The sequence below is a fragment of the Malus domestica genome, chromosome 02 (assembly GCF_042453785.1).
Source record: "Malus domestica chromosome 02, GDT2T_hap1".
NCBI lineage: Eukaryota > Viridiplantae > Streptophyta > Magnoliopsida > Rosales > Rosaceae > Malus > Malus domestica.
In genome coordinates this window covers 26845629-26873058 of record NC_091662.1, presented here as the reverse complement: position 1 = coordinate 26873058, position 27430 = coordinate 26845629, and the positions used below count along the sequence as shown (strand labels likewise).

The 27430-nt window shown below is 38.6% G+C and overlaps 2 protein-coding genes across 3 annotated transcripts; both read right to left on the bottom strand.

Moving 5' to 3' along the window:
* Positions 1-13928: 13928 nt before the first annotated feature.
* On the bottom strand, positions 13929-16207 carry LOC103401512 (probable LRR receptor-like serine/threonine-protein kinase At3g47570). The gene is made up of 4 exons (XM_070812533.1): positions 15264-16207; positions 14797-14944; positions 14084-14201; positions 13929-13990 (listed from the first exon to the last, which is right to left on the bottom strand). The coding sequence occupies exons 1-4, from the start codon at positions 16205-16207 to the stop codon at positions 13929-13931; spliced, it is 1272 nt and encodes a 423-aa protein (XP_070668634.1).
* A 704-nt stretch (positions 16208-16911) lies between these two features.
* On the bottom strand, positions 16912-20391 carry LOC103401470 (probable LRR receptor-like serine/threonine-protein kinase At3g47570). Of its 2 annotated transcripts, XM_070817376.1 has the most exons (3): positions 19481-20383; positions 17570-17674; positions 16912-17433 (listed from the first exon to the last, which is right to left on the bottom strand). In XM_070817376.1, exons 1-3 carry the CDS (start codon positions 20271-20273, stop codon positions 17045-17047), a joined length of 1287 nt encoding a protein of 428 aa, XP_070673477.1. In that variant the 5' UTR covers positions 20274-20383; the 3' UTR covers positions 16912-17044. The 2 variants fall into 2 exon arrangements, with proteins under 2 accessions (XP_070673477.1, XP_008338397.2); XM_008340175.4 differs by having other exon boundaries at positions 17570-20391.
* Between the last annotated feature and the right edge of the window lie 7039 nt (positions 20392-27430).

The window sequence follows — 27430 nt, the reverse complement described above, 5'->3', positions numbered from 1 at the left end:
CAATCCATTTAAGACAATCTTTGGGATTGTTGTACCAAGTCCGGAAACTAAAGCATTCGGCTTTTATTTGTCAAGTTTTGGATAGCGTTTGCAAATATATTGGTAAATAAATACATAACGAATATAAATTGATTGATTTTAAGCCATTTGATCCGGGTCTTTAAAGCAAATAGCACCACCCACTATTTTTGGCAAATTCCATATCCCTCATTGGAATTCGAGAGTTTTGGAGGAAACTCTTAGTAGGGTATGGGAGACTCACTACTACCAAGCCCACCTCACAATGATATGATGTTGGCTAGCATTAATAATAATGAGAGAGTACACTTACTCATTCACAACAACGTCTTGTGATTACCCATCTTTTTGGCCTCTAGAAAACAATGCCTCACGATGATACGATGTTGGCACCATTTCTCTTAGTTAAGTTTTTTCCCACCATGCCGGTTTAGATAGGGGTTCAAGTATGACCTCACGATGATACGATGTTGGCCACACTCGTTGCCTACCTTAACCTCATCAAATGTTTTAAATAAACTCCTCCTGAGTATAAGCATGCACTTTGCACTCCCCCATGATAGGGTGAAGGCGGTGTACAAGTCATAAACGATTGGAGCCTACCACGGTGGAAGGCCACGAAAGAGTGTTCAAAGCACTCTCACGCTTATCAACTTAATAATGGTTTGGTTGAGGGTTTTAGATCTCATCACATATAAACATACATTTTAATCTAATTAAAACAATTTTGGTCCTATTACAACTATTGGTCCATTTGATTGTTTTAGTTTTATATAATACTCCCACTATGCTTATAAAACGGTTTTTAAAGCAAGAGTATATGATACTACTAACATAAGGTTTGCATTCATTGATGGACTATATAGTTGCCTTAGGGCCTTAGGATGACTATGAACCTTTTAATTAGATCCAACACGAGCCTTGTGTTGAATATCGGTCTAGGAATGGTGATTGATTTTAGTTACGCGTTTAATCACATTAAGGCGTGTTGTTCCTAGGGGCGTTGGACCCAACTACTCCAATTTCATGCATATCAAATAAAGCAAGAAAGAAGTACTTCAAAGTAAAGATGAGCTTATGCTCTTTACAATATTTGAATGATTCAAATTACTTTAAAGTAAAGAAGAGCTTAAGCTCTTTTACAACATTTGATCAAATCAAATTACAACCAAAATCTAATCTACACATTCCCATGGTTCAAACAAATTTGAAACGGCCTTTCACATAGCTGAATTATCGTAGGCTTAAGTTCATAATCACCCTTTAATTAATTAACGCTTTAACTAATTAAATTGAATGCAACATTTTCATTTGGTTTTTGTATCCATAAAATTGATTTAAATGGAGCTAAATGAAATGAAAATCCAATTCTCATTTAAAGAGACAAAACCATTTTGTTCTCAACCTAATTTGGGCCAAAATGCAATAACCTCAACCTTTGGGCTATGTTGCAAAACTTAAACTTTTGAGCTCACTTTGTAAAAACACAAAAGTTCACTACTTCATGTAATTACAACTAGAACCCAAAAATTTCAACAAATTCAAAAACTTCATTAAAGGAACAAAACAATTTGTCCTTTAATGATTTTGGGTCTTTACGTAAATACGTAAACTTTTGGGTCAAAGTGCAAAAACACAAAAGTATCAAAACTTTATGTAATTGCATAAAAGCCCCAAAATTACCCTATTTTAATAGGGTGGCCAGTTTTAGTTGAGAGGGAGGGAAAAAATTGAAGCCACAAAATTTGGAAATTTTTTTAACTAAGTCATAAAGCCTTGCAAGTGGTTTGTGACATAAATTCTTGCAAGTGATGTGTGTGTAAGAGTTTCTATCACCTTACACAATTTCATTCACATTAAAACATTTGATAAAGCACAAAACAAAGACTTTATGAAATAAATCAAAACTTTGAATCAAAACACCAAACTTTTTGTTCTTACTAAAATGTCAAGAACAATGAAGAACATTCATGAAAAACCCATAAGAGCTCCATGAACATTTTTCATCCAAAGAAATCCCAAAACCACTCAAACTTAAGGGAAATAACATATAACCAAACTAGGGTACATAGGGGTTCCAAAAGTTACTTGAAAACACTTTTAACAAGTCAAACAAGAACCCAAAAAATCACCCTTTGGATTTGGCCGAAAATCCCCAAAAACATGGCACCAAATTTTAGCTCCAATATTCATGCTCATAAGAACTACATCTACAACATTTGAGATGACAAATTTTCTAACAAAATTTACATTCAAAGAAACAAGAATAAAGCTTGTAACATATTACAACTTTTAAATCACAAACTATGAACTACAAAACCCAAAAGGATTCACCAACTACTAGACCTAGGCTCTGATACCACTTGAAGGATGATTTTGTGAAAACATGTTCATTTAAGCAACATCTATAAGCATGCAATTAACAATTAAAGGCGGAATCATGCTTGCATGCACTTAAAAACAAAACATTAACCATGAAATTCAAAGCCTAGTAGATTGGTGAACCAAGACTCAACTCAAATCAAAGTGAGTTGAGAAATTATACCTTTGTAGATTCCTCTTTGCATAAGCAAAGGCTAATCACCCAAAGAGAGGGCCTTCATTCCTTGCATCTTAGATCTATGGATTTGGATGGATGAAATGGTTCTCCAAGTTCCCAAAATTGAGAACCTCTAAGTCTCCACACCAAGGTAAGATTGATGAAGAAATGAGTGACCTTGGAGGAGAAAGATTACTAGCTAATCCCTCCAAGGGGGCCGGCCTCTTTAGAGAGAAAGGGAGAGACATGTTCTCTCCAATTTTCTCCAAAAGAAACCCTTAATGAATTTTGGCTATAAAGTTCTTTATATAGTCACTTCTTTAAGTGACCTAAAGAACCAAAAACCCTAATTCATATCAAATGGCCGGCCACAAAAGGGATTTGGGCTTTTGGGCCCTTGTGAATCTTTATTCATTAAATTGTCATACAACTTAAGTCAATGGGCTTGACGTTCGAAGCCCATTGGGCCTTAAGGTCCAAAACTATCCCGAGGTCTTTAACGAACTTGTTCGTTTGATTAATTAACATATTAATTAATCCTTGCCATAAACAATTAAACCATTTAATTATTCTTACTCATCTCCATTGTTTCTTCAATCTCCACCTTACACGATGTACGATCCATTAGGTTCCTTTTAGCGAGGCAGTGGGCGATTAAAACCATTTCAAATCGATTGTGAATTGAAACTTACTTTCAATTCTCCCTTTAGTGATTATACACGTTTAGGGCTTCCACAAACCATGAGTGACACCTAGCAGCATATCATGGTTACCCAAGCTAATCAGAAGAGGTGGAGAACCTATTCAGTTTAGGATTACAAATGCAATACGGTCTTTCTCTAATACAATACTCTTGACCACATTGTTTGGTTTGATAGTTTATTCATGTCTACTATCCAATGTGATTCGTGTGCTTATATGATTACCTTGAATGTGATTTGGAATGACTTCCTAAATCTCATTCATACTCTGGCCAGAGATTCTTAATCATATCATAGAGTATTCTCCCTCAAACAATTTGAAGGTTAGAGATCCCTTGTTGCGCATTCACTTGCCTCCATGGCTAAGTGGCTTAACCCCAACTATGCCGTGAACACCCTCATTTTGGAGTGACTTTTAACATAATCAAAGATCAAAGACTTAACCACAAGACAACTATGATGCCTCAGGTCAAAGGACTATTTTGCATTATCCCAACCATAAGTTCTCATGTGACATGAATATGAGAACTCTTTGTTGATCCTGTTTAGTGAACTCATTCTCTATTGAGCACCTACGTACTTGTCTTGATGTCACACACACCAATGACTCGAGACTAGTCACTCTTCCTGAGAGAAGACACAGCATGTACTGATCTTAACGGACTGTCAATGCCCAATTGGCAATCCTATGATCAGGAACGTTTAGGATATGTATACGAAAGAATGGTCTCATGAATCTAACTTCTTTAGATTGCATTCTCCCAATCACATATTCCTTGGACTTATCGTTTAAGCATATAACATTTATATGAGACGGCTTAAAACAATAATCTTTGCCCTTTATATTTAAACTACATTAGTTTAACTTGTGAAATGTCCGTAAAGTATCATCATATGATTGGTTTTAGGGCACATTTCCAACAACCACCATTATAGAGCATCAACTCTAACCCATCATTTATGTATTGAGAAGCGAGCCCTTATTTTATAAAAGGGACTCCCTCACCATCATTAGAGAGCATCGCCGCCAGCTGAGCAACCGCCTCGCCGCGAGCATCAACTCTGGCACATTATTCATGTATTGAGGAGCGAGCCCTTATTTAATAAAAGGGACTCCCTCACCATCATTAAAAGAGCATCGCCGCTAGCTGAGTAACCGCCTCGCCGCAAGCATCAACTCTTAGCCTATCACTTATGTATTGAAGAGCGAGCCCTCATTTCATAAAAGGGACTCCCTCACCTTCAACGCCACAAGCCGAGCCAACCAAGGCAACATAAGCCACGAGCCTCGCAGCCTCGCAGCATGTGCTACTTCTAGTTTAGCATCATTTCAGATTGAGCACCATCTCATATCGAGCATCAGTTCAAGACAACATCTAGTTACTTCGGCCCACACATCGACTGAACTTCAAGTCTCCAGCCAAAAGACTCTCTTAACTGAAGACTTAGGGGACTACTGTTTATACCATATTTAGGGCCTCGTATTTAGATCTCGTACAAATACTCGGGGGACTTAAATGTAATTATGTGATAAAGGAATGGGTAAATATGTAATAAGTGAGGAGTTCTTATTCTATAAAATGACCCTTCACCCTCATAATTAGGGGAGGCCAATTCCTAGGCCCTCTCACCCCCTCTCAAAGCTCTCACTCTCAGAGCTCTCTCTCTCTCCCTCAAATAAATACATAATCAGTGTGGACGTAGCCTAAACCTTGGGGTGAACCACGATACTTCTTGTGTTATTTACATTTCTTACAGATTCACGGTCGGATTTATATTGTTCCAAGACTTCCCGTTTTTTGCATCAACTGTTTATACCATATTTAAGGCCTCGTATTTAGATCTCGTACAAATACTCGGGGGACTTAAATGTAATTATGTTATAAAGGAAAGGTCAAATATGTAATAAGTGAGGAGTCCTTATTCTATAAAAGGACCCATCACTCTCACAATTAGGGGAGGCCAATTCCTAGGCCCTCTCACCCCCTCTCAAAGCTCTCTCTCCTTCAAATAAATACATAATCAGTGTGGACGTAGCCCAAACCTTGGGGTGAACCATGATACATCTTGTGTTATTTACATTTCTTGCAGATTCACGGTCGGATTTACGTTGTTCCAAGACCTTCGGTTTTGTGCATCAACATTTGGCGCCGTCTGTGGGAATCGATACAAAAAGTTGTGTCGATTCTCTTTCATTTTTTTTCACCTCCATTGTGAATCTACAAAATCACAAAAAATCAAGAACACCATTCTCTCTCTCCCCATGGTTTCTTCAACTTCAGTTCTGACTGTGAATTTGGCATTTGAGCCACTTGGGACATCCTAAATAAATAAAATAAAATATAAAAAAAAAACCTGAAATTTGGTATTTGCAGTGTTTGCAGTGTGAACATCTCTCTGGGATGGAAGTCTTCGAGCTTGTTCGTGCAGTCAAGAGCAGTTTCTACTTCTATTTCTCTCACTGGATTCTCGGTTTCTTCCAGAAGAAAATGCCCTCACAGAAAGGTTTCTGTAACATGCTCTTCTTCCACCTTTTCATCTTCTGATCCACTCTTGGTTAAGGCTGTGAGAGAGGGAGATAGAAGGCGAAGAACAGTTACAGATTCAAAGAGCAAGACGAAAGAAGAAGGACGGCGACGCAGGAAAACTCGCGAGGGTTTCTGTGAGTCGACTCGGACGATTCCCCTCCTTTCCGCCCCCGAGCCTTTCGCCTCTCGCGCCGTCCGTTAAGCCTCCATGATTCTCAGTCAAATTTTAAGGAGGCGCGCGCGCTAAGAATTTCGACTCGTTGTTTTGATGGTCATGCTCGCTTCGGTTGATGGCTCTTCCAGATCTCGCATTCTGAGTTTTTACTTTCCAGATCTTAACAGCTAAACAAACCACTGTAAGCGACGTTCTTCCTCCGCCAGATAATAAACTCACCCGCAGGTGACACAACATGCTAACTATCTTGAAGATCCCCCGCTGGAAAACCGATGGTCCCCGAGGGCCACGTCCCGGTCTACATCGGTGACGAGATGGAGTAGACAAGCAACCAACGGTAGAAGGTGTACGAGATCACTCAGTGGGGACTACTAGTACCACTGAAAACCCTTCCACACAGAATTATTCCTCAATATCTTTTTCATCTAATGAAGCTGTTGGTGCTGCTAGTGATGATCAAGTTTTAGATGAAAATTCAGATCATAAGAGAAAGAAAGATACACAGCCAAAATTAGGGTCTGATGGAGATCATGAAGACAAGGCAAAGAAAGGTTTTAGCTCTCTCTCACTGTAATGGTGTCCGAGGGATTCTGTTGGGGACGGGCAGCCCACTGCTCGACATCTCCGCCGTCGTTGACGAGGAATCCATACAAAAGGTTTGGAGCAGCACAAGGCCTAAAAAGGCTAGGTTTCTCAGCATTCATCAAGATCGAGATCACTATCTCTCTTTCTTCACACCACCGTCCCTTACCTCTCGCCCTCTGCCTCCTCGAGGTTGTCTACTCCCACATCGCCGCTACAGGCTGCACAAACAATGAGCTTCATGGTTGGATTTTTCAACAGTGGCATTTGTTCACAGTCAACAGTGGCGTTTGTTCTACACTAATTCAAAGTTCAGTGTGCGTACCCTTTGAGTTTTTCAATCATTTTTAGGAATGATCACAGTCAACAGTGGCGTTTGTTCTACACTGGCTAAAGGGAGACTTTACTTTTGAAGACCCCGAGAGTCATGAGGATGCTAAAGTTGGCGAATCCAATGCCACTTTAGAAAAAGAAGTCACATATTCAACCTCAACAGCAGTAACCAGTCAAATCCAACTTAGAGGGGGTGGGCATCAAAAGCAAAAGCAATCAAGTGAGCTGTGGTACGAAAGCAAAAGAGAGAGGTGCAATGAGCATAAAAAAAACAAAAGCAGAAAGTAAAAGAGAAAGCAAAAGAGAAGGCAAAAGTAAGGAATAAACACCCCACCAGAATGATGTGATTTACTTTTCTGGTTTTTTGTATGATGTAATTTATTTTTCTTATCTTTCGGAGACAACTGTATAAACTCCATCAGAGGGTACTAAAAAATAAAAAAAATAAAAAAAAATTCAAAGCCCAAAATAAATGGGCTGGCATGTTGTGGAGGGCGAAGGCCCATAAGCCCATAAGCCCAAAATAGCACCAACTAGGTGATCAAAAGTACGTCCACCACTACAAAACATTATTCGGCACCCCACCGCTATTACCACCAACCAGGTGACCAAAAGTACGCCCAGTACTCCAAAATTATTCGGCAACCTGCCTCTATTATCACCAACCAGATGACCGAAAGTACACCCAGTACTCCAAAATTATTCTGCAACCTGCCGCCATTACCACCAACCAAGTGATGAAATGTACAACCCGTACTCCAATATCATTTGGCAACTAGCCATTCAAGCCACCAACCCGTACCCTCATTCATGCCACTAACCAGGTGATCAAAAGTACGCCCAGTACTCCAAATTATACATAAGCATTACTCATGTCATTCATACATAAACATTCATGAGCATCACTCATGACAATCATACATAAACATTCATCACCATCATTCATGTCAACATTCATGAGCATCACTCATGTTAACATTCATCAGCATCACTCATGACAACATCCATGAGCATCACTCATGTCAATCAACATAAACATTCATGAGCATCACTCATGTCAATCAGCTTCAAAAGCTTCATTTACAAAGCTACAGCTTCAAAAGCTTTATTTACAGAGCTCTAGCTTCAAAAGCTTCATTTACAAAAGCTCCAACTTCGAAAGCTTCATTTACAGAGCTCTAGCTTCAAAGCTTTACTTACAAAGCTTTAGTACAGGGTATACAAATACCACCTCCGAATAACCGCCACGTCGGCCCATACATGGATTCAATTTGAAGTCTCCAGCCAACAGACTTTATTGACCGAAGACTTGGGGGACTACACTATACACCATATATTGGGCCTCAACTGGGCCTCATGAAAATACTTGGGGGACTTAGCCCATATTTATAAAAGGGACTCCCTCACTTAGAGAGCACTTATGAAAAATACTTGGGGGACTTAGCTCATCATTTATGTACTGAGGAGCGAGCCCTTATTTTATAAAAGAGACTCCCTCACCATCATTAGAGAGCATCAACTATAGCCCATCATTCAAGTATTGAGGAGCGAGCCTTTATTCTATAAAAGGGACTCCCTCACCTTCAACGCCATAAGCCGAGTCAACCAAGGCAACATAAGCCACGAGCCGAGCAATCTCGCAACGTGTGCTACTTCTAGTTGAGCATCATTTCAGATTGAGCACCGCCTCATATCGAACATCAGTTCAAGACAACATCTAGTTACTTCGGCCCACACATGGACTGAATTTCAAGTCTCCAGCCAAAAGACTCTCTTCATTGAAGACTTGGGGGGACTACTGTTTATACCATATTTAGGGCATCGTATTTAGATCTTGTACAAATACTCGGGGGACTTAAATGTAATTATATGATAAAGAAAGGGGCAAATATGTAATGAGTGATGAGTCCTTATTCTATAAAATGACCCCTCACCCTTACAATTAGAGGAGGCCAATTCTGAAGCCTTTTCACCCCTCTCAAAGCTCTCACTCTCAGAGCTCTCTCTCCCTCAAATAAATACATAATCAGTGTGGACGTAGCCCAAACCTTAGGGTGAACCACGATACTTCTTGTGTTATTTACATTACTTGCAGATTCACGGTCGGATTTACATTGTTCTAAGACCTCCGGTTTTGTGCATCAACAAAGGGCATTGAATTCAGCCTGCATGGCTGATCCCCATTCAGCAAATTTAGAGACCTGATTATAAGTTGTGGGCACATAATCAAGAAAGGATGATAAAAGGTGTTTGGTAGCAGTGTAAACTTTAGGCTTGAAAATGCCATTCTTTGATCTAGACCATAGGCTGAATGTTTTGAACTGGTAAAGATGGAGAAGATAAGGGATGGCTGAAATTGGGTGGTGATACAACTTCACTAGAGGTAGGAGAATTTAAAGTAGGATTGATGGAGTGAAGACTTGGTAAGACAGATTGTGAGTTGGAAATGGGAAATTGCAGGTCAAAACCAGGAGAAGTAATAAGGGTAGAATCAGAAGTTGAGACTAACTTGGCAGTAAAGGGAAAAGGCTTCTCATCAAATAAAACATGCCGAGAGATGTAGACTCTGTCAGTGGCCATGTCTAAACACCTATAACCCTTATGTTGTAGACTGTACCCAAGGAAAACACACTGCTTGCTTTTGCCATCAAGTTTAGAGGTGACATAAGGTTTTAATCATGGTTAACAACTACACCCAAAGACCTTGAGCCTAGTATAATTTGGTAATGTATGACATAATAACTCCCATGGAGATTTTGCAAGACCAGAAATGGGCAACCTATTAATCAAGTAAGTAGCAGTGGATAGAGCTTCAACCCAATATACTTTAGGAACATTAGTGGCTACTAACAATGTTCTGGCTGTTTCGACAAGATGCCTATATTTTCGTTCTACACATCCATTATGTTCAGGCGTATAGGGGCAACTGAACTGATGAGAAATGCCATGCAACTTGAGATAAGACTAAAAAGAAGCACTAGTAAATTCACCCCCTGAGTCAGAACGTATAGCCTTTATTTGATTACCAACAGATTTTTCCACATAGTTCTTGAAAATTAGAAAGGTAGAATACACCTTAGATTTTCTTCTCAAAAGAAAGAACCAGCTATATCTGGTGTAATCATCTACTAACAATAGGTAATACTGAAAACCACTCACAGAGGTCATAAGGGTAGGTCCCCATACATCACAATGAAGTAAAGCTAGACTATGGGAAGTAGATGAACTAGCAGAGTAAAAAGGCAGTTTATGGTTTTTAGCGATAACACAATTCGAACAGTAGAAGTCAACTGAGGATTTACCTTACAGTGCAAGCTTATTACCATAAATCACTTTCCGAAAGATATTAGAGGAGGGATGACCCAATCTACTGTGCCAAACCTTCACTAGAGCTTTAATGCTGACAAATGCAGATGAAGAAATTGAAAAAAAGGTACCATTTGAAGTAAAGCTTTGCAAAGGATAAGAGCCATCTCTAACTGGTCCCCGCAAAAGCATCTTCCCCGTAGAACGATCCTTGACAAGGGATCCATCAAAATCAAGTGTCAATGAACATGAATTGTCTTTGACAAATTGAAAAGCAGACAACAAGTTGTGCTTCATTTGAGGAACATGAAGTACATTGTTCAATGTAAAAGAAGTACTGGGAGTATGTAATAAAGAGGAACCAATATGGTTGATGGACAGACCTTTACCATCACCAATATAGACTTAAACTTTACCGGTGTAAGGAAATAAAGAAGAGATGTTAGAGATGTCATTAATAATGTGAGAAGTTGCGCCCAAGTCAATAAGCCAGGAATGAGGAGGGGGCTTTGATATATAATGCGCACACTGTTGGAAATGTGCCCTAAAACCAATCATATGATGATACTTTACGGACATTTCACATGTTAAACTAATCTAGTTTAATATCAAGGGCATAGATTATTGTTTTAAGCAGTCTCATATAAATGTTATATGCTTAAACGATGAGTCCAAGGAATATGTAATTAGGAGAATGTAATTTAAAGAAGTTAGATTCATGAGACCATTCTCTTTCGTATACATATCCTAAACGTTTCTGATCATAGGATTGCCAATTGGGCATTGACAGTCCGTTAAGATCAGTATGTGATATGTCTTCTCTTAGTGAGAGTGACTGGTCTCGAGTCATTGGTGTGACTGACACCAAGACAAGTACGTAGGTGCTCAATAAGGAATGAATTCACTGAACACGATCAACGAAGAGTTCTCATACTCATGTCACATGAGAACTCATGGTTGGGATAATGCAAAGTAGTCATTTGACATGAGGCATCATAGTTGTCTTGTGGTTAGGTCCTTGATCTTTGATTATGTCAAAGTCACTCCATTCGCTGGTGTCCACAACATAGTTGGGGTTAAGCCACTTAGCCATGGAGGCAAGTGAATGTGCAACAAGGGATCTCTAACCTTCAAACCGTTTGAGGGAGAATACTCTATGATATGATTAAGAATCTCTGGCCAGAGTATGAATGAGATTTAGGAAGTTGTTCCAAATCACATTCAAAGTAATCATATAAGTAAATGAATCACATTGGATAGTAGACATGAATAAACTATCAAACCAAACAATGTGATCAAGAGTATTGTATTAGAGAAAGACCTTATTGCATTGTAATCCTAAACTGAATAGGTTCTCCACCTCTTCTGATTAGCTTGGGTAGCCATGACATACTGCTAGGTGTCACTCATGGTTTGTGGTAGCCCTAAAGGCGAGTAATCACTAAAGGGAGAATTGAAAGTAAGTTTCAATTCACAATCGATTTGAAATGGTTTTAATCGCCCACTGCCTCGCTAAAAGGAACCTAATGGATCGTACACCGTGTAAGGTAGAGATTGAAGAAACAACGGAGATGAGTAAGAATAATTAAATGGTTTAATTATTTATGGCAAGGATTAATTAATATGTTAATTAATCAAACGAATAAGTTCGTTAAAGACCTCGGAATAGTATTGGACCTTAAGGCCCAATGGGCTTTGAACGTCAAGTCCATTGACTTAAGTTGTATGACAACTTAATGAATAATGATTCACAAAGGCACAAATGGCCCAATAATACCCTAAGGCCGGCCATTTAGAGGAAGGGTAGTGAACTTGCTTTAATTACAAGTTTGCCACTCCAATGAATAAAGGTATAAATATGACTTTATAGCCAAAATTCATTTAGGGTTTTTAGAGGAAATTGGAGAGAACACAAAACTCTCCTTTCTCTCTAAAGAGGCCGGCCACCCTTGGAGGGATTAGCTAGTAATCTATCTCCTCCAAGGTCACTCATCTCTTCTTCACATCTTACCTTGGTGTGGAGACTTAGAGGTTCTCAACTTTGAGAACTTAGAGAAACCAATTCTTCCATCCAAATCCATGGATCTAAGAAGCAAGGAATGAAGGCCCTATCTCTTGGGTGATTATCCTTTGCTTTTGCAAAGAGGAATCTACAAAGGTATACATTTCTCAACTCACTTAATTTTGAGTTGAGTCTTGGTTCACCTAACTACTAGGCTTTGAATTTCATGGTTAATGTTTTGTTTTTAAGTGCATACGAGCATGATTCCGCCTTTAATTTGTTAATTGCATGCTATAGATGTTGCTTAAATGAACATGTTTTTCACAAGATTTCCTTCACACACATTGCAGCAAACTTTGCTGAAGGCATTTTACCAGAAATATATGGATTCATGTGATCAAAGCAATCTATGGCCTCATGACTTGTATTTCCACAGATCTGGCAAAGACTACAAACACCAGAAGAAAATGAACCACGAGAGTTGTAATTATGACCACAATTGGAACCATAATTGAAGCCAAAATTGTAGTTGCCCCGATTATTGCCATTATTTCCCCGATTGCTGGAAAATCAATTGTTCCTGCCATGATTGGAATTATATCGAAAAGAGTTGTGAAGTGGTGTATGTTGAGCAGCAAAGGCCTAAGGTGGTGTTAGAAGAAGAGGTGGTAAAGTTTGAACCGAGAGAGCATGAAACGGTTCAGTGGTTGCAAATGAGGCAATTTTCTGATTCATAGAAAGCTCCTTTGTGAGTAACAATCCATGTAATTCATCAAGAGATGTTGAGAAGAGACGAAGCATGATAGAATCAATGAATGATTCGAATTCATCAAGAAGACCAGCGAGTGTAGCAGTAATAAGATCACGGTCTTAAACTGAAGCTCCGACGGTAGTGAGAGAATCAGAAATATCCTTGATCTGTTACAGATAATCAGCCATTGATTGGGAGCCTTTCTGAATACACTGAAGACGAGAATGAAGCTGATGAATGTGAGCATCAGAAACACCACCAAAACGCTGCTCAAGTTTAAGCCACAAATCTCTAGACGAAGAAACACCAACAGTAAACGGAATGACTTCTTCAGAGAGTGTTGAATTGAACCAGATGAGAAGATTCTGATCCTTCTCATACCAGCTCTCAAAATCAGGATTGATCGATCGGTCTGGTAAAAATGGTGCCGGACAAGGCTAAGTTCCATCAATGAGTCCAAGAAGCTTGTAGCGACGAAAAATTAGGGCAAAAAGAGCACACCATGGCAAATAATTCAAACGCTTGAACTTGATCGGCACCATGCTACCGATGTTTTGAATCGTAAGAGAAGTGTAAGATTGGGACGAATTGGGGTTTGGAGTTGGAATCGGAGAGGAGGATTCAGTCGGTGACGCCATTAGAGATCAAGATTAAGAAGACAAAATTCAAGATCGGAGAATAACACAGTGAATTTCTTACAGATCAGAGATCACAGGAGAGATCGGAGAAGAAAGCATGACAGAAAAGACTAGCATCGAAGAGTGTCGTGAGGTGGTGGCGATGGATACCATAAAGAAACCAAAAGAAACAGAAGAATGGTTTTACTGAATAATCCTCTTCTCATTACTTGATAATTACAATTACATTTGGGGTATATATATAGTTAAGGCCATGTACAAAAACTTCCTCTATCAACCTGTAGCAAATATAACAATCTAACCAAAACTATACAATTGTAACAAGAATAATTGGCTACCTAAACTATATGAACTGTCATGACTTGGCATCTTTATCTTTAATAGCATCGCTGATGTCCAATCTTTCTCTAGGCAACTCTGATAATCAAGCAACACCAATTTCTAAAAGTGAAATTAAACTTTCTTCAATTTTGACGCGATTCCTTGCGCTATCCTCGTCAGGATGATTACTCTCTTGAACAAGAACGGGATCCAAAACCTCTTCCACTTTTTTAGGCAGAGTTGCCTTCACAAAGCTATATATAAAGGTTTGAAGCTCCCTGAAACAAGTTATCGATTGATCATTTCCCTGTAAATATTTACAATAGGAGGATGCCAAAGCTGTACACATCACCTTGCGTCTACACTTCATGTCCCATGCCATACTATGCATTTCCACAATTCAGAATATTATATACTAATTTTCTGGTTAAGTGAAATGTTTGAAAATTTTAAAATAAATACTGCACAATTTTCAACTACTAGCTAGGGAAAAAAAACAACCAAGTGTATTTACCTGGAGGAGCGTAACCAATAGTTCCTTTGATCCCTAAAGAACTTGATTGATTTCCCAAAGAACTTTCAGCACCTTTTGGTAGGAATCTCAGCGACCAGAAGTCACTACATGTGCAATCATGTCGTCATTGAGAAGAATATTGATGGGTTTGAGGTAATGAACTATTGGTGTCTCACAATGATGATGGAGATAATCCAATGCCATGGCAACATCAATAACAATATTCAACCTCCAAGAAAGTGTTAAGCTCCTTGGCCTCTCATTTGGCTTACCAATTGTATGAGTTGGATGCATCCATTCCTCAAAAGCTCCCATTAACCATGAACTCATAAATTAAGGCCTTGAAATCATGACCGTGATAATCAAAACTAGAACAGGCTGATAGTACCTTGAAAAGATTACAGTGTTTAATATTCCTCAAAACCTCACACTCAGAAATAAAACTTTTGTAAGCTCCGCGACGGATGAGGTTGAATACTTTGACAGCAATTGTTGTTTCACCTTGCCCAAGAACTCCTTTATAAACAGATTCAAAACTGCCCATACCAATCAAGTTGACAGAGGAAAATCCATCAGTAGCTTTGAGAAGACTTTTGGGAAGTAAACCAGTCAAATGTTTTTTAGAAAAATCCAAAGCAACAAATGAAAACGACTCACCAATCACTTGTGGGGTAATTTACCACTCAAATTGTTATCAGCAAGTGTTAAACATCCCTATGTTCCGCGGCTACTTGAGGGAATATTGCCTTAAGTTTGTTGGCTTGTAAACTTAATATAAATAGTTCACTTAAATTCCCAAAAGAGGGTGGGATATAGGCAGAGAGATTGCTAAAACCCAAATCTAATTCATATAACCTCCGAAGCTTTCCAACATCGGGTGGGATGCTTTCTGAAAATTGGTTCTTGGCAAAACAAACGCTCTCCAGGTTAGCCAGATTTCCAATCCCATGGGGGATTCTTCCTGATACTTTATTGTATTCTGCATGCAAGTATACAAGAGAAGAAGACAAGTTTGCTATGCATTGAGGTAGAATACCCCCAAAATTGTTTGTATCGATTAGCAGTCGCAATAACTGGGTGGCATTAGTCAAATCGCATAGAAAGCTCAAGTCACCATTTCCCCCACTTCCAAGGCTATTGTAAGAAAGGTTTATAGTTTCTAGCTTACATAGATTTTTCAAAGAGGGGACTTTTCCATGAATATTGTTGTTTACCACCGAAAAGGTATCTAGATTTGAGGCATTAGATAATGTAACAGGTATAGTTCCACTAAATTGGTTGCTGCCGATGCCAAAATACTTGAGATTTGGAAAGAGAATACCTAAGTCTGGAAGCAAAGTGCCTTGGATTTTACTTCCTTGAACATCAATGACACTAATGGAAGAGAGATCATAGAGTGAGGGAGGGATCACACCCGACAACCTATTATTACCCAAACCTAGTTCTTTAAAATTGGCCAGTTGGCCAAAGATATCTGGAATACTCCCATAAAAATCATTACCGGTTGCTGAAAGCAACTCAAAAGATGATAAATTGGCAAAAGAGTTGGGGATACTTCCTGTGAGTTTGTTGGAGAGTACTGAAATTATTCTTAACTTTGAAATTATTCTGGTATTGGTTTCATTCCATGAAGTCAAGTCTTCAACAGGGTCATTGGTTATCCTCGCCTTGATTTCAAGCAACGTCAATCGATCTGTCTCATTTCCACTCAGTCTCAAGGCAAGGCATGAGTGACAAATTAGGACATGAAAGCAAAAATATGAGGAAAGCAAAATTGAAATGAACTTGTTCATCCCCATATACAGTATCAGTCTTGTAAAACTTAATTTGGCTACAAGTGAATGCTACTTGATATAGCTGCTTTGAGAAAAATACGTCTAATAAGCACCATAAGTTAAGGCAAATTATTTTGTATCTATTTTCTCGTTCAGATTACAAGTTTAAGTTAGAGAAAGTATATGCTCCTAGACTTTGCCTTGGTCAAGCATTAGTGTTGGATTTTTCTTCTTGCCTTGTTCAAGGAAAAACTCAGAGGCTGCTAAGTATATTGAAATTGAAAGGGACAAGCTACAACGCCATTTTCAAGTAAAGGAAGCAACAAAAGCATGCTGCTAAAGCATTAGGTAATCTTTCAACCAAAAAGCATTAAATAATCAACCTATGTATAAGTTATTTATTTGAATCTTTCTAGGGGTATTTAATTTTTGTTCACTTCGTAATGTCTTGTTACTGTTTATCGGGCTGGGCTTGTTTGAGACTGATTCCGTCGTAAGCACTTCTTAGGTGGAAAAGGCAGCTAAATTTTATTTCAAATTATGCAGGACAGACCAATCTTGAACATCTGATGACATTTCATAATGCTCTCTAAAATATGGGAGGAAAGTAGCGGCTAGAAAAATCATTGAACTCATAGGTTAGTAGAAGTGCAACATTGTGAACAAGCGTAACCAACTGAAGTCCTCTTGCTATACAATCATCAACCATACTAGAATGATTTCAGTGGTAGCGGAAACGTTTGCAGCTTTTTATTGATCAAACGAATATGAAAACCTCTTTCGTTATTGATACAACACAACAATTTGCATTACATGCTATGGAGACCAGAGCACAAAACAGTAGGATTTTATTCACATATTCTACTTACTAGCTTGAAGTTTGTTTCTTATCTGACACATCTTCGCCAAAGCATCACTAATGTTCAACCTTTCTCTTGGCAACTCTGCAGAACAAGCAACACCGACTTCTAAAACTGAAATCAAGCTATCCCGAATATTTATGCAAGCCCTTGTATCCTCATTAAGACTATCGTCATTGCACATGTCCCCTTCCCCTTTTTCTTGAACAATAACAGGATCTGCAACATGTTCCATCTTATTAGGCAGAGCAGCCTTGACAAACTTATGAAGGTTTACACTTCCCTGAAACATCTCATCTGTCGGTCTTTTCCCTGTGAACAATTCCAGTAGCAGAATGCCGTAACTATACACATCACCTTGTGTCCAGACTTCATTTCCCATGCCATACTCTGCATTTGCACAATACAAAACACCAGATTATTGTATTTCATAGTAAGTTCTCTCAAAGCGAAATTCTCATGCGTCAAACTATTAAATTAATTAACGACTTAGAGATTTAGGACATCTTGTATAAAGAGTATTCACCTGGAGGAGTATAACCGATTGTTCCTTTTACTCCACAGGTGCTCGATTGATTTGCAGAACAACTATCTTGGGATTTGAGAAGGAATCTTACCAACCCAAAGTCGCCTACATGTCCAATCATATCATCATTCAGAAGAACATTGCTTGGCTTGAGATCGCAGTGAACTATTGGCGTTTCACATTGATGATGGAGATAATCCAATGCCATAGCAATATCAATCGAAATGTTCAACCTTTGTGAAAAATTTAGAGTCCTTGGTCTCTCATTTGTCTCACCAACTGTGGGAGCCAGATGCAACCAGTCATCTAAGGTCCCATTAACCATGAACTCATAAACTAGGGCCTTGAAATCATTACCATTATAATCAATACTAGAACATGCGGACAGTACCTTCACAAGATTACGGTGTCTGATGTTTCTCAAGGCCTCACACTCAGCAATGAAGCTTTTGGAAGCTCCAGGATTAACAAGGTTCAGTACCTTGACAGCAACTGTTGTTTCGCCTTCGTCAAGTACTCCTTTGTACACAGAACCAAAACTTCCCGCACCAATCAAATTGGAAGAGGAGAATCCATTAGTAGCTTTTAGAAGACTTTGGTAAGACACCCTAAGAAAGTTTTCTTTATCACTGGAAGTACGATCCTTTCTTTCCCTATGCACGCAACAATGGTACATAAAAGCAAATGCAAATGTGACTCCAAGAAGGGCAGAAACGATGGAGATTATCAGTTTCAAGGTCAGGCTCAATCCTACCTTTTTGAGTTGTTCACGCTTGCATTTTGGCAATTGAAATTCAAGTACGCCCCCGCAAAGTTCTCTATTGCCTTTAACGGATGTTGCTGTTGCATTCTTAAAAACTCCTTCAATTGGCACCATCCCCTCCAACATATTATAAGATAGATTCAAAGATTGCAGAAGTACAAAGCTCTCTAGGAATTCCGGAATCTTGCCAGACAAGTTGTTGTGAGAAAGATTTAATTCTCGAACCCCCCTCAGAGAAGCCAAAGACAATGGAATTGTTTCTTGAAAAAGATTTCCTTGCAGGTATATATATTCTAATTTTATACAGCTACCAAGACCTGATGGTATCTGACCAGAAAACATATTTTCGGAAACATCTAAGTACTCCAGATTTATCAGTTTTCCTACTTCTTGTGGAAATGGACTGGTGAAACGATTTTGAGATAAATCTAATGAAATATATGATGACGACAGACCAATGACTCTCGGTGAAATGTTACCGCTGAGATTGTTGTTTGTAACGAACAAGACTTGCAAATTGTGACACTCTGCTAAACTTAAAGGTAAATTTCCTTGAAGCTTATTTTGGTCAAAATATAATTTAGTTAAACGACTTAAATTTCCGAAAGAGGAAGGAATTTCCCCTGACAGAGAATTTATAGCTAAATCTAATAAATATAAATTTTGAAGCTTTCCTAGATCAGAAGGGATTTCACCCGAAAATTGGTTCATAGACAGATACAAGCTCTCCAAGTTAACAAGATTTCCAATTCCATTTGGGATGCTTCCTACTAATTTATTGTCACTTGCATAGAAAACTTGAAGAGAAGCAGACAAGTTGGCTATGCATTGGGGTAATATACCCCCAAAATTGTTCATATTTAGGTTCAATCTTTTTAGTTTCGTGGCGTTAGACAAATCACAGATAAAGCTCAAGTCATTAGTTCCGCCACTTCCAAGATCGTTCGCGGTTAGAACAAATCTCTCAAGCCTATGTAAACTTTCCAAAGAAGGTACATTTCCGTGTAGGTTGTTTCCTAGCATTGACAGATGACCTAGATTTGAGGCATTGGACAGTGAAACAGGGATTGATCCACTAAATTGGTTATAAGAAATATCAAAATATTGGAGACGTGGAGAAAAAATACCTAAGTTGGAGGGAAAAGTACCTTCGATTTCATTCAGTTGTATTGAAAACCTTATGAGAGAAGGTAGATTGAAGATGGAGGGTGGGATCATGCCAGAAAGCGAATTGTCTGCCAACCCAATTTCTGTTAACTTTGTCACTTGGCCAAAAATATCCGTAATACTCCCGCTCAAAGTATTAGAAGATGCAGAAAGCACTTCGAGAGATGATAAGTTGCTGAAAGAGTAAGGGACGCTTCCTCTAAGCTTGTTGTAGCGAAGTACAAGTACTCGTAGTTTTGACAAAGTGCCCAGCTCTTCTGGAATTCCTCCTACCAGCAAATTGTGGCCGAGATCGATTTCGAGGAGTTGCGAGCAAGCTGATAAGTTGGAGGGAATATCCCCCCCAAGTGAATTATTGTTCAATCGTAACACTTGCAATCTGCGGAGACGGCCAATCTCTGTTGGGATTTCTTGGCCAAAGCTATTGTTTTGGAGATTAATGACTCTCAGAAAGCTCAAATTCCCAACATGTGGTGGTATGGATCCTGCAAGTTTCAAGGACTCAAGGTTCAATCCGGTGGCCCTCCGGTGACGATTACTACATGTGACACCACGCCATTGGCAAAAGTGGATGGTTTCATTCCATGAACTCATGACTGCAAAAGGGTCCTCGGTTATCCTAGCCTTGATTTCAAGCAAGGCCAGACTATCCGTCTCATTGTTTTCGGCGCCAAAGGAAAAACCAAGACATGAGTTAAGAACAAAAGCATGCATGCACAACAATGAGAAAAACGCAAGCACTGACAGTGATGGGAAGAACTTGTCGATCCCCATCAACGAAAGTTTGGCTAAGCAGTGTTGTTTGCCTCTGTCTAGCTAACAGATTGAGAAGAATGTATGTAGTTTATAAGCATCGGCAACTCAGTTAAATAATTCATTCAATGCTGTACAGCCAAGCATGCTCACATGCAAACTGATCGTCACCTAACCATCCACATTTAAATATATGGGCTCGAGCAAGTTGCAGTGTATCAAGCTTGACCAGATATTGCGTGTGGGGGAAACTTTTTTGTCTTATGAGCAAGTTGCAGTGTCCCATAATAAAAAATAGATGAGGATATGATATTGAATGACTCGCTCATGAGTCATGACTCATGAGATGAATCACACACAAAAGCGTTCAAAGTCTATCTCGATATATGCTCATGTCATGCATCGGGGATATAAAAATGTCAATACCAACATGTGAGGTACGTACCATTCGTCACTCCTCGACCTTCATTCCGCTCACATGACTGATACCATGTTCAACTATTCCTCTCTCCCTATCTTGCCATTCGATAAGATATGCGGGTGCCTGGCTTTTCCATTTTATTTTTGGGTTATCAATTTGTATGTACGGTAGAATTCTCTCCCTTAAAAAAAAATCACAAAATGGTTTTAATTTTGTTGTTTAGCTAACCATTTTTGTTAATTTAAGAATGAATCACAAATACTATTTTAAAAATTCCCGCTTAGATGCTAGGGGCTGGCTACCCCGATTAGTCCGTATGCATTTGAAAATTAAGAAAATGTGCCTAAACCCGCTTAGGCGCACGCCTAAACTGTCTAAACCCACTTAGGTCACAGCTATCACTTAGAGAAAAAATAAATAATTTTCATTTTGCATTTTAATCTTTCAATAAAATGTAAGAGACTTGTTGAATACTTGGATGAACACTTATTATATGTTTGTTCTCCATGTTTTCAATATGTTCTAATACTTTATCATTTATATATCATTTTATTTTCTAATTTATGTATCCTAATGTAATTATGTGTGTTTTTAAAGTATAAATAGACACTTATTTATACAATATATAACACATTTACTTAAATTCACCCAGTTCGCCTGAGCGCTAGGCCCTAGCCCACCGCCTGATTAGCACATTATTACTTTAGTCTAAGAAAGGCTTTTCAATTGCACTGTACAAATGAACAGTGTTTGGAGCCGAATTTCACTTTATTTACAAAATTGCCACCGCCGCTAATCGTGATGTACAGGTGTTGATGATCATGGGAAGGGAAGGAGAATGGTAAAACTGCCCTTTTCCATTTCCTTCTCAAACCATCCTTGCCTCTTCCGCCTTGCAGACCCCGCGAGAACGACGCAGACGGTCTTGCCTCTGTCCTATCCTCCTCTCGCCGCCATCTCCCTTCTCTTGCCTGTGTCATCTTACTCCACCTTTTGCGTCAGGAAAGCCCGTGCGTGGTTTTTTGGGGTGGGGATTTCGAATTTTAAGGGGCGAGAGAGGCTGTGCTTCGTTTCGGTCGGGCCGAGCCTTTATGATTCGATCGGATCGAGGTGATGGGGACAACGCGAGGGGTTGAGGTGGCGTCGGGAAGGTGTGTCATTTTTTTCTTCCTCTTGCTGATGCATAAACCCATCAGTTCCTCTGTAATTCGTTTAGGTTTTCATTATTCTTTTTCGATCATATTTAGGTTTTGTGCAATGAAGGGGACATATAAATCCTGCTCTTGATGATTCAATATGCCATCAAACATTACTTAGGCTTCTAATTTCATTCATAAATCGAAAACCCATTTGGTGAGCCCTTGAGTCAGGGGCTACGCTAGAACATTTGGAATGAGAGTGGTCAAAGCCAATCATGTTTTTGTATTATTTTCGAGTTGAAAATTTAGGTTTTTCTTCATAAGAAGTTGAAATTACACTCTATTGGGTCTGAGACTTGGAAACTCAATATCTTTGTGATATTAGAATAACGTAGTTTAACTATATTTTCTTTTGGTGGGCATGTCTAAATTTCTGTATTTGCACTGTAGGGATGTCTTATCTGGTGAAGTGTTCGAAATCCTTCTGCTAACTGATTTAATAGGTTGAATTTGTATCCAAGGTTTCCTTCCAATATGGTCTGAACTATTTTGTTTAATTAATGAAAACAGGTCACTTCTCTCTATGGTGGTCCCTTAGAGTTTATGTTTATCGTGGAAAGCACAGAAGACCCTACTTATCGGGCTGTATATATGCTACTATCACAGCTTAAGGTGTACGCAACAATAATGATGGTTTCTTTAATATAAGAAGAACATCCAGGACAAGTCATCTATAATATATGCTTGGAAGCACAAGTTTAATGCATAACATTTTTTAGGTTACATGTGCTCCCAGAATGATCTGTTTTAAGTTTAACTTCATTTCCTTGCAGGACGAGGTTGATGCTAAGATTGTTGTGGCTGGTATTTCAATAACCTGCAGTCAGAAAATTCACAACCAATTGGTATGTACCTGATTAAAATAATTTACGCTTTGCCACCATGCTGGTGCAATAGCAAAGTCTTGCACAGTTTAAGTCTTATCTTATCAAATCATTATGTACCTATAATTGTTCTATATGACGAGTTTCTTTTCTTTATGGAATACATGAATATAAATTTATTACTAAGTCTTAATGATGTAGGGTATATGTAAATGAATTCAATTAAAAGTTTGACGGACTTCATCAACGAGATCAAAGCTAATCAGAATGTTCTCCTTGATCTGTCTTGGTGAGTATCGTGATCCCAACTCTTTGTTATTATTAGTTCAATTTTTTTGTGCGTATACCCCTTTCAAGGTACGGTCTTCACCAATTTGAAATTTTAGTTTGTTTGTGATTTTTTTTTTCTTTTGGATTTGCAATTTATCCTCTTGTACCCGACAATTTGTGATCCAAATATTTTTTCGCGCGTTTTGATTTTCCTGTGAATTTATATGGGTTTAGATTTTTATTGTTAATTTACTGATGTTGGGGGATCATTTTGGCTTCTAGATTGGTTTGAACATTTTTCTGTCTTTGTTTTTTCCTTTTTGTAGTTTTAGTCAGATTGAAGTGTTCTTATCAATTTGAGATTTAATTGAAGTGTTTAGGATTATCTACATATATATAATCAATTTTGAAAATTTAAACTAAATCACTATGCTACAATCAAACCCACAGATTGTTAGGTCCAAAACAAGGAGTGAACAACACGAAATTGGCTTTGGGTAAGCTTCCACTCTCTTCTGTGTATAATCTCTTTGAGAAATTATTTTGGTCGGAAAAAGAAGATGGCAAAGCACCTTTTCCGTTTCCTTATCAAACCCTCCTTGCCTTCTCCATCTCGCAGACCCACGACTCTCACCTTTGTCCTATCCTCCTCTCGCCACCGTCTCCCTTCTCTCGCCTCCACCTCACTCCCACCACCATCTCCACTCCCTCACCTTCCTCGCTTTCCTTCTCCTCCAACAACCTCACTGGTATCTCTCTCTCTCCTCACTCCCTCTCTCTCTGTCTCACTCCTCACTCTCTTTTTAAGTCCAAAATTGACAGGAAACTGATGGCGTGTTTATGAATGCAGGAAAGAGGAATTCCTGGAAAATAGTTTTGTGCGGGCAAAGTTTGATCTTTGAGAGTGAGCCGAAACTGGCAAGCAATTCGAAGGAATCGGAGAAGGAATTTCCAGAGTTGAAACGAAATCTGTATCCAGATATCGAGCCAGACAGTTCTAGGTTTTTAAAGGTTTTGGACATCCACACAATCTATTGGGAGCAGTCTGGAAATCCCGACGGCCATGTGAGTTGCAATTCTTCATCCTAATAAATGACGTAGTTTTTGCATTTGTTGTTCGAATTTAGAGTTTTTATTAGATACAATTTGATTTTTTTTTATTTTCACTTTTCCAAACCATGATATGATTGATCAACTGAAATTTATTCTTCCAGTAATGGTGCAACAGTTTTGGGCATGATCTATTTGTTTCATTCAGCTTAATTAACACGTTTTGCACTAAATCTGAATAGATATGTCAATAAACTGGCCTGGATATACAAACAAAAGATGATTCAACATCACACTTTTATTTTGGTAAACCAACAAAATGCATTTAGGGCACGTATAATGGAGATGTTAAGAAATGTTTAGCTTAGGAAACATGTTTTCAGGTGCCTAACAAAACCTCTCACTACTCACTCCCATCAGTTGGTTTTTGTAATTTGAACTTTTCTGTCTGATAAATTTGTATGCTTTCTGGATTTTTTTATGGCAGTTTTGGACCTTTTCTTTTTTGAATTTGTGTGCTTCTCTGGGGTTTTTTATGGCAGTTCTGAGGAAGAGCAAGAAAAAGGAAGAACCAGTATTAGAAGGTCTTCCCAAAGAGTACTATGATGATGTGAGTGCCTTTATCCTTTAACTTGGCCAAATGGGTGCTCAAATTTCATGTTTTTATGTGATTATATGAGTAAATTTTTGTATTTTGTTTTTGGGTTTTGCCAAATTCAATGGTGTTATTTATGGGTTTGGTATCGATTTTCAGTTAACAACTTTGGGGGAATTGATTGAGTCTGCATTCAATGTAACTTTTCATGCAGTTACATATTGATGAAATAGAATTCAATTTGTTCATTCCCTTCTGTTTTTTTAAATGCAATTACATTTATATGATGATTTACAACATATATTCATCTTTTAGTTTCTAATTCTTCATGCAGTCTAAGCCATGAAGGATTTGATAAACCCACAATTGATAACAATGTGTGGCGGCACCAACGGTTTTGGACAAGGAACAAGTAAGTACCATTTTGCTTCATTGTTCCCAAGTATTATGTAGAGATTGCTTTAATATCTTGGCTTCTTCGCTGTATGTAGGGTGTCCGAGATAGGATTTAGGAGATTTGGTTTAGGATTTGCAGAGAGAGAGATAGAGGGTGTCCAAGAGAAATGTGGGAAGATTTAGGCGAGGGATTTCAGGGATTTGTTTGGGGTTTCTTTTTTGCGATTTGCAGACAGAGAGATGGGACAAGGGTGTGAGAGAGAGATGGGAGGATTTTCTACGAGGGTAAAGGGAATGGGTAAGGGAGGTATGGGTAATGTGTGGCGGCACCAACGGTTTTGGACAAGGAACAAGTAAGTACCATTTTGCTTCATTGTTCCAAAGTATTATGTAGAGATTGCTTTAATATCTTGGCTTCTTTGCTCTATGTGGGGTGTCCGAGATAGGATTTAGGAGATTTGGTTTAGGGTTTGCAGAGAGAGAGAGAGATAGGGGGTGTCCAAGAGAAATGTGGGAGGATTTAGGCGAGGGATTTCATGGATTTGTTTAGGGTTTCTTTTCTGCGATTTGCAGATAGAAAGATGGGACAAGGGTGAGAGAGAGAGATGGGAGGATTTTCTGCGAGGGTAAAGGGAATGGGTAAGGGAGGTACGGGTAAGGGATGGAAAAGCATTTTGTTTTCCATTTGCGTCCTGAAACTCGAGGGATTTCTGGGATTGCAGAAAGAGAGATGGGGGTGTCCGTTAGGTGCCTTTTAATTGTCACTTTTGTGATTTCTCCACCCTTGATTGTTGTGTGATTCATTCTCACGAGCGTTCTATGCACAAGGTTTCATATTATTCCTTCCTTTTAATTTTGATATTGTTGTGCTTAATTTCTGTTTTATTTTATTGGGTGATTAGATTACAATTTACAATCCCTAATTTTTTTTTTATGTTTACTTTTTATGCCTCAGTGCTATATTATATAGAACAAAGACTTTTTTTAATGTTATTACTGTTGTGGTTTCTATGTATTCGATACTGATATTGGTCTTTCCCACATGCGCTTTTTCACATGGTTTCATATTTTTCACAAGACGCGCTTACCCTATAGGCACCGGTGCCCGTGGGCTCGGCCCTTCCATCTCCTCCAACCGCAGGTGCCTTATATATATATATATATATATATATATATATATATATATATATATATATATATATATATATATATATCTGTGTGTCGTATCTACTTACTTGCATGTGTTTTTGTGTAGGGTTTGTTTCTGATCAGTTTTCCATCACTTTTAACAATCTATGCAATTATATTGCTTTGAATTAGGATTTCAAATTGAGGTTTTTAATACGTTTGTTTTGGAATTTTTGAGAATGTTGGAAATTTTAGGGTTTGATGATTTTTATTTCAAATATTCAGTTTTAAGAAGCATAATAACAATGCACAAGGAGGAGCCAAGGCAAGTGCAGCCACTGTAAACACTAAGGATTCCAGTATTGCTTCTGCGCAACACGACGGTGTACAAAATGGAGCCCGTGTACATCCCCAGTTACATGGTCAAGATTTCCAAGTATCAGTTCTCTTTTAGTCTAGAAAATGTATGTGTTTGGAAGAGTTTGGGAATATTAGATAATTGTGTTCTTTTTTAACATCTGAGTTGTCCATTTTGTTTTATTTTCATTTCTTGGCAATGATTTTCCTTCGACTGATTTAATGTAGGAGGTTCTGATACTCCCGTTGCAAGCACGCTTCCTGGACAGCTGAAGCTTCAACCTCTCAGAGAAGCTCCCGAACTTTTCCAAAGGCTCCGACTTCTCTCTCAGAGAAGCTCCAGAACTTTTCCAAAGGCTCCGACTTCTCAGAGAAGCTCCCGAACTGTTCCAAAGGTTCCAAGGGCTCTGACTTCTCAAGAACACCCACTACGCTAGCGAAGGGTGTTGCACTCAATGGTGGGGAATGTAGGCATATTTTCACGGTTATATAGCGATCGTATGATGTCAATGCTAGATTCTCTTGGCAGTGTTCTCCCAAATTGGCGACTTAGTAATGAGTTTAACGTGCTGATATATGATATACAAATAAATGCAAATAATCAGGTATTAACTTTTTCTGTTGGTTTTAGCCCCAGGAGATGTGTTGAAGGGGCTTTGCGTTTTAGTTTGAGTCTATAAGCCCTGGTTTCATGAATGGGATGCAGGTAATGTTATATGCTTGCGAACACTTGATTAAAATTCTCTAATTTTCTATATTTCTAAGTGCTGGACAAATTTATAGCATGTTTTTAAAAGCAGAAAGGTTGTGTCTCACCCACCTTTTCATCTCAATTTATGATTATCCTAATTAGGGGTTTCTTAATTAATTATGCTTAAATATTGATCAGTGCTCAATTCCTATATTTCCAACCCCACCTCTCTTTCATCAACAAAGCT